This window comes from Pelodiscus sinensis, chromosome 2 (assembly GCF_052426305.1).
Source record: "Pelodiscus sinensis isolate ZL-2025 chromosome 2, ASM5242630v1, whole genome shotgun sequence".
NCBI classification, from domain to species: Eukaryota; Metazoa; Chordata; order Testudines; family Trionychidae; genus Pelodiscus; species Pelodiscus sinensis.
The window spans coordinates 73,176,614-73,184,902 of NC_143053.1; the positions used below are offsets into that span (position 1 = coordinate 73,176,614).

Sequence of the window (8,289 nt, forward strand, 5' to 3'; positions counted from 1 at the left end):
TCTGACAGTCCAGGGTATACCAAAAGCTGCAGGAGAAATTTGTAGATATGCTATACGGGAAATTTAAATGGAAAGGTTTATTGAAAAAAATGCAGATTTGATTTCCTTTTTAGGAAAGGGAATGTGTTACCTGCTGCTGGGCACAGTGCCAGGCTAATAAGGAACATACGGTTATTAAGAAATGAATTCCCACATAAGAGAAGGAAGAAGTAATATAAGAAACTCTGTCTAAGCTGCTCAGTTTTCCCTGGATTTAATAATTTGTACTGGTGGCTGCAGGAGATAAAGGTCTATGAAAGAAGTTCATTGACTAGTTATTTAAAATTATTTTAAAAGATCTACCCATGTGTGCATGTAAAAGTCAATGATGGATTTGCTAAGCAGGAGACTACAACTCCTATCAGTCTACTCCCCACTGCCTTCCTCCTGGCCTTGCAAGGGGAAAGGTCCTGAATTCGGAAGTAGCCAGTTCAAAGTGCCTACATTGCAATCCGGGAGCTGCAGAGAAGTGCAGATAGGAATCCCCAGAAATGATTCTTTCATTATTTATCCCAGTAATACTGGGCCAAAGAGAGGAAGCAAGAGAATAAAACTGTAGCTGGCTGGTTAGAACCCTCACTGGGGAAGTGGAACACTGAGAGTCTAGTTTCTCTGCATCAGTGAATTTATTTATTTGCTTGTTTGTTTATCTGCAGTGAAATAGCTTCAACAGGACAAACACGAAAAAGTCTCAGAAGAACCTATTTTATAGCCCAGTAGTTACAGGGACAGCTCAGAACTGGAATACACCCAGGACTAGATTTCACATCCTGGAAACAGTTTGAACAAAACATTAAATCTTGAGGAGTTTTAATGCCTAAACGAAACCAGGCACCCTCCCCTCTTTTCTTTTGTGTTTATTTTAAAAATTTCCACCTTAAGTGAGGTGAGGACCCAGGCACCAAATATTACTTTAGACGCCTAAATCCCAGATCCATCCCTATATGGATTATGGTTTATGTTTATATAATTTCATATGTTTGCATATATCTGTATAGATTAATTCTTATTAATGAAGCTTCAGGTTGCTCTCTTTGGCTATGACTACACAGCAGCGTTTATTCCAAAATATTATTCCAAAGGCATTATTCCAAAATAACAAAGAGCGCATCTACACTACAGGCCATTATTTCGAAATAATGGTGAGCTGGAGGACTTCTTAATCCAACTCCTGTAACCCTCATTTCACGAGGAGTAAGGGAAGTCAAAGAAAGAGTGTTCTTCCTTTGACTTCCTGCTATGTAGACAGCGCCAAAAGCCAAATTAAGCTATTTCAACTTAAGCTACACAGTTGACATAGCTGAAGTTGTGTAGTTTAGTTCAGCTTTAGCCCTGCTGTGTAGACATATACCTTGAGCATTTGATATTGTATGTGGAGGGGCAGAGAAATATAGACAGCAAAGAGTGTGATCCATTTATACCTTATTTCATGAAGAAACCAATATGACTGATGAAGCTACAAATGAGTTATGACATTTTAAACATGTACTACTATGTGTGGATAACACTTACAGTGTTGGCGCTGTGTGTAATACCCACTTAATTTCTTTCCAAATGGAAGTGGTGGTGAAGTGGATAGTGATTTAGCACAAATGGAAATATCACTGCACTATCTTTATTATCCAGGGAGTGCTAGTGACAGCTATAGATGAGGCTGCGCACATGTTTCCATTTTAGCCCTTTTATTTTCATTCGGAATGTTCTAAAGCTTGAATCTTCAGGATGGACTTGCCTTGGTTTGATCTCTAGCCCAGGGTAAATACTTTTAGGTACGTGGTACATGGCCCTTACCATGTATGCTGTGGAGGCAAGGTGCAAGAGCCAATTCCATAACCTGGGAAAGGGTTAAGCACAGTTGCTGTCCCTGCATTCAAGGAGATGCATAGATCCTTCCTTCACTTCTGACAGTCCTGTAGCATGAGTGGCAAGGGAGAGCGTACTGCATCCCACAAACGGGTAGCAGCACAGACTTTTCTTTGTCTCCTGGAGCTCCCGTGGCCAGTGTGGCTCTGTGCCAGGCTGTGCTGCAAGGTACAATCAGTCCCTTTTGGAAAACTAGAAAAAGGATGATTCAGCTGCTTCTGAGTACAAGGTGCATGAAAGAAAAACACATTTCCCTTTATAAAAAACAAATTTGCAACTTATTTTCAAAATGGCTGGAGATGGGACGTTCTCTCAGAGCAATAACTTCTATCGTCTTGATAGAAACTGGTAGGGAATTCGCTGAGCAGGAAGGAATCACACTTTGCCCCTCAGCAGTGCAATGGGTTAAATGTTTAATGACTTTTTACCAGCTCTCTCCTCTGTCCACACACTAATGCGTCTGCTAAGGCTGTCTTGCTTGTCTGGCACTCCGATCTCATCTTCCTCCCTGCTGAATTCTTCCACTAGCTCCCTCTGTCTTGTTACATCAAGTTCAATCTTCTTTTCCTGACCTCTGTAGGCCCCTCCCCAATCTGCCTGTCCTTATTTTCCCTTCTCATGTATCATATCATCTTATGCCTGCTCCTGTCTGCTGTCAATGACAGCCTTGTTGGCCCATATCTGTTTCTCATACAAATGACTCTGTGCCTTCTTCCACGCTGTCCCTAACACATAGACGATACTCCTTGCACTGATCTGAAGGCCTCTGCTCGTTCTTACACAACTGCTACCTTTGCCATGACATGCTGAGTACAGATGTGACTGACTGGCACTTAACTAAGCTACAGTGATGCAGAAAGAACTAACACATATTTGACTGTATCTTATTCCTCCTATGCTTCATATGTTACTTTCTTTCTTAGACTATAAACTCTTCAGGGTAGAGCAAGTCTTTGTGTGTAGTTGTACAGAGAACAGCACAATGAGGTTTCATGCTGATTGGGTACATAAAATATACCATATTGTGTATATGGTGCCTATAGTTTTCAGTGGTACAGGATATATATTCAGGGAGATCAGGGCTCAGCCCGGCCCTTTAGGAAGAGATTATTCAAATACCAGGAAAGGGGTGATTCACCTCCCTTAAGGTGGGAAATTTTAAAATAAAGGCAAAAAGAAGAGGGGAGGAGCTCAGAAGGAGCTGTAGTCCCAGCTGATTGAGGTGCCACAAACACACAATTGAGTATATTCATGGGTATAGAGTGAGCTCCCACATCTTCATCCCAGCATTCAGTTTACTCTGTCAGCCACAGGTGAATTCTGACTAAGTTTTGATGATCCATTGCTTATGCAGTGTGTGGGTTTGGTTGCAATTAGCATAGAATTTTCCTTCCAGATTCCTTTATGATTTTAGAAAAATACACTCTGTGGAATTTAACTCCCACAGGGAGATTTTTATCAGCACATTTACAAATACTGGGTTAGATCCTCAGCTTCTGTTGATTTGATTGAATCACACCGGTTTATGTTACTTATGGATCAGGCATACGCCTAGCTCTCTTTTGAGAGAGATGTCTCACCACTGAAATGCTGCAAGGAAAAGCCCAGAAATGTAAGGAGAGCATTACAAAATTTTGTAGTTATTAATGAAATTAATTTAACATTCTATTCAATCATTTAAAAATCGGGATTACTGAGCAGCAAAACCATTCATTCTCATTTCAAGAAAAAAGATTTCCTCTGCCATGGAAACTTTCTTTTGCCATATATTTTCTGTGTGGGTTTGGCTGTAAACAGGGGACCCGATGGCCTCCACAGGTCCCTGGTCAAAGTGTTTTTGGGGGGAGCAAGTTCCATGCTTCCGGAAGGGGCAGGACCTTGAGTGGAAGGCGCTGGGCCAGGGGCAGCAGGCCTTAACACTGCCCAGAGCATGACACCCCCCACCCTTCAGAGCCACAAGGAGTGAGCCATGTGGTGCTCTAGTGGCAATTTAAAGGGCTTGGGGTGCTGGCCATCACCATTGCCACAGCAGCACATTGAACCAGGGCAACCATGAGGTTGCTTCACTATGTAGATGCAAGTAGGCAGTTTGTACAATCCTATGACCATGAAGGATATTGCACCCAAGAGAGAATCACTATTGTGAGGTGGGTGGGTAATGACATAATTGACAGTGTGTGGCTGGGACATGCATGCCTAAGTGAACTGGCCATGCCCCTTTCTTTCTTGCCCATCATCTCCAGAATTCCCCAACAGAGTGGAGTTGCAAATGGCTTAAACGGCTGAAATGCCCATGGAGGCAGATTTTCCATCACCAGTCATCCCATAACCTTGGGTTATGTTAGCAGAAGCCATGGGCTGCATCTAGACTGGCAAGTTTTTCCGCAAAAGCAGCTGCTTTTGTGGAAAAACTTGCCAGCTGTCTACACTGTCCGCTTGAATTTCCGCAAGAACACTGACGATCTCATGTAAGATTGTCAGTGTTCTTGCGGAAATATTATGCTGCTTCCGTTTGGGCAAAAACCAACGTGGTAGACAACACGATATTGTTTTGTGCAAAAAAGCCCCGATCACAAAAATGGCGATCGGGGCTTTCTTGCACAAAACCGCGTCTAGATTGGCATCGACACTTTTCCGTAAAAAGTGCTTTTGCGGAAAAGGGTCTGTGCCAATCTAGATGCTCTTTTCCGCAAATGCTTTTAACGGAAAAACTTTTCCGTTAAAAGCATTTGCGGAAAATCATGCCAGTCTAGACGTAGCCATGGAGTAAAAGAAACCTGTTGCATATAAAAAAAATAAACTGCAACATGTGCCCTCACTACAAATAGGTACTACTTTTCACCATTTACTGACAGTCAGCTGCAAGTAATTTGTTGTTGCTCTTGAATTGTGTCTACAAATGTATCAGAGAGATTTTTTTTGCTGGAAGGAAAACCTAATGCTTCTGTTTTTTCCATTTGTTATTTCCAGGTCCAACAGATCTCAGTATGAAGAGGCAGCTAGCAACCAGCTCTGGATCTTCCAGTAGTACAAGCTCTAGACCTCAGCTGAGTCCCACTGAAATAAATGCAGTGCGACAGCTTGTTGCAGGGTATCGAGAATCAGCAGCATTTTTATTGCGTTCTGCAGATGAACTGGAAAACCTTATTTTGCAGCAGAACTGAGTCACATGACCTTGATGCTGGCCTAGGCTTATCTTGGAGTTTCCACTAATGACATGTTGAGTTCCCAGAGCAGACGCCTCAGTTACTGCAGTCTTTTTAGGAGAGTTAATTACCATAATGCCACACTGTTCTTGATCCATAAAAGTGATGTGTTAAGGTGCTTCAAGTGAACTTTGACCTCCAATAGTTCTGAGGTACTTTAATGTGTCCAGCCTATTGTTTTTTTGTTTCAGTGTGTCAACATAAATATCAAAAAAAGTGGCTCGAAATTGTTAACTCGTTCCAACAAGTGGAGGAAAGAGAAGATGCTGTGGTGGTAAAAATTGGTTCAAGATCCAAGTGCAATATTAGTGGCGTGTGCTACTGACTCATTGGACTTAAAGCTGCAGTATATGGCAAAAAGTTGCCAAAAGTCCTGTTGCCACAGGACACAATTGCAATGGAAAGGATCTTGTATTTTCAAAAATGTAATTTTTATAAAAACAAAACAGAAAAAACCTTTTGTTTTCATTCAAAATTTTTCATTTTTACTTTGGTAAACTTTTTCACTGGTCCTAAAAATGTTTTGAAGATCTATTGTAAGTCTCCCTCTTCCTCTCCAGAACCCCCTGACTCTGACCTTCTCCCCAACTTCCTATTCTTTCTACAAGTAACTCTGGATGCTGGATAACCCTTCCCTTGTGTGCTATAAGTTGTCATCTCTGGAATCACTTCAGAAGGAAGCATGCATTTCCTTACATTCATGCCATTCTCAACTTCATCCTGGAATATATTGCAGCTTTATTAGCAGTTAATAGAGATGAGGGTTTTTTTAAAAAGACATATTTTAAAAAAATGATTTCTTACGGCTAGCTCATTGAACTCCGTGATCGCTGCTGCTGTCTTGTACAAGTCCCATTAGTAGCGATTGGATGTAGATGATTGAATGTTAAGAGGTTGCAAGTGACAATCTGAAAATGTGCACTCTTGTGTTTGTTTGTTTGTTTATTTATTTATTTATTCCTTTCAACAAAATACGTACAGGAAAAAAAAGGCACTGACGTTTCTGTTATGATTTGTGTAATGCCCACACCTAGCTGAAAACTGTACAAAAATTATAAATGGATGCAGCTGCAACTTTAATTAAACTCTTCTCTCCTCTCCCCAAATTCTCCCACCCCCTATTTCTTATTTTATAAGATTGAATACACATGGATGGTGGTTTTTGTGCACTAAGGCAAGCTTATTTTTGAATATATAGAGACAAGTACTTTAGTTCATGCTTACTGTACTATTTGTTCTGTTTAGCTTTTGTTGAATAACAAGTTCCTTGTGCATTCCTGAATTTGCCTTATTTCATGTACAAAATTTTATGTAATTCAGTTTTTGACAATGAGTTTAAGGCATCAGTGATATTTTATATCTACTTGTTACATATAGTTTTCCAAGTAATGACTGTGATTGTGACCCAGTAATGTGCACTTTTTCTTGTAATGTGGACATTGCTATGCTTTTTTCCCCTCTAGTGTTTCTAGAATGACTATTGCTTACCGTTATGTAAAGAAAAAGAAAAAAAGAAAAAAAAGAACTTTTGTGATACTGTTGGTGAATATTAATGTGAAAAAGGCTATGAAATATGAGTATTTTGGAGGTACATAGATACACAAACATCTATCTGAGTTGTGAACTAATGTTCACAAATTTAAATGAAAATTCAAAACCCGAGGGCTGGAATTATTTCCTCTGTTTTGTTTGGGTAAAAATAAACAGATTTCTGTGTTTAATGATTGTGAAACATTATAACGTTTAAACAAACATAGTGTCTAATCAGTTATCAACATGGTCCTCTTTAAACAGGAAAAGAGGACTTCCACTCCAGCTGTCAGAGTTGACACGGCTCAGTTCCCAAAAATATTGAGTAAATCCATTTGGGTGATCTAGATAGAGCTTTGTCATAATGAAGAATTTCTTCAATAAGAGCAGAGACAGGCAGTGCATAAATCATAAGGGGCAAGTCACTAACACTTCACAGTTTAAGCCTGGCTTGCAGCAACACAACCTAATGGGTAACATTTATTCTTAGAAAATCTATCAAGTGTCCTTTAAAAGCACTTGACATTGACAAGGTGAATATTGTAGCAAGTTCTTGTTAATTGCTGCCCCATCATTTAATAGATGTATTTTCTCCTACTGTAATTAATGCTGTGTTCTCGCTCTTTTCTTAAAAAATCTGCCATGGCTCTGCTTCCCAGCAGAGAAAATGTGTTGCTTCTCTCCTCTGATATCCATCAGGTATTGAAGGGCCAATCAGGAGCAAGAGATTTAATGTTCATTCCTTATGTTTTCAGGCAATATCTCCAAACTCCTCTGCAACGTCCTGCCTTGCAGGGAGGGAGGGAGGAAGTGGCTTTGCTGAGGAAACTTCTCTAGTTCTCAACCACAAGAGCCATGGAAGAGAACCTCGCTAATGCAGGTTTACACCCTCCATGGACAAGAAAGTTGTAATGGTGCCAGGACTGTGAAGTTTTCCAAGTCTTCTCTTGCAGGGCGGGTGTGCTTCAAATGTTCAGCTGAACAGCAACTGAGCAATCTGTGCACCCAGCTGTGTGCCAGCTGGAATGAACCAAAACTGTGGGGCTCACCGAGCTAAAGCCAGAGCTCAGCCGGATGCCAGGGACAGCTGAGAGAAAGAAGAGGTAAGAAATTTGCTTTATAAACCCTTCTCCCATTCACTCATATTTTACCATATATTATTTTTTGAGGGAGAAGCAGAAAATCTTGGCAGATTCATGTGACTAATTGTCTTCAAAGCCTTTGTCCTCCCTCCCCTTTGAAAGCAGAGGGCACTCTCTTGCCCTCCATCCCCCACAGACACTCTCTAAGCATGCCCCTCCATCACTGATCCTCTTCTCCAGGCCCTCCTCAAAAATCTCCAGGGACTGTTTTCAGACTCAGACTCAAACCCTTCAATTACTTACAGCTCAAGTACCTAGCCCTCTTTAAAAGCCTCCAGGCAAGCCCGCTTCTTTGGAGGGTTAACTTGTCTCCCATATGATCTAAACTCTGAGTTGGTCCCTTGAAATTTCACTGCAATTGTATCCGTGACAGTGATGTCTTCGGGAAGGAAGACATTTTTTATAATTCCTTACCTGGAAGCTAACTCTTCTGGTGGAAGTCCCAGCAGGAATCATTCTGAGTGGCCTCTCATTCTCTTACAATGGTTTTAGCCCCTAAACATAGAGAA

At 40.9% G+C, this 8,289-nt stretch overlaps 1 protein-coding gene across 2 annotated transcripts in view; it reads left to right on the top strand.

The window, feature by feature from the left end:
* NOL4 (nucleolar protein 4) overlaps positions 1 to 5,400 on the top strand; it is a 271,241-nt gene extending 265,841 nt beyond the window's left edge. For both annotated transcript variants that reach the window (XM_006115357.5, XM_006115358.5), the window contains one exon: positions 4,873 to 5,400. In XM_006115357.5, the coding sequence (XP_006115419.1) occupies positions 4,873 to 5,066 (194 nt within the window). In that variant the 3' untranslated portion in view covers positions 5,067 to 5,400. The remainder of the gene's footprint in view (positions 1 to 4,872) is intronic.
* The last annotated feature ends 2,889 nt before the right edge of the window (positions 5,401 to 8,289 follow it).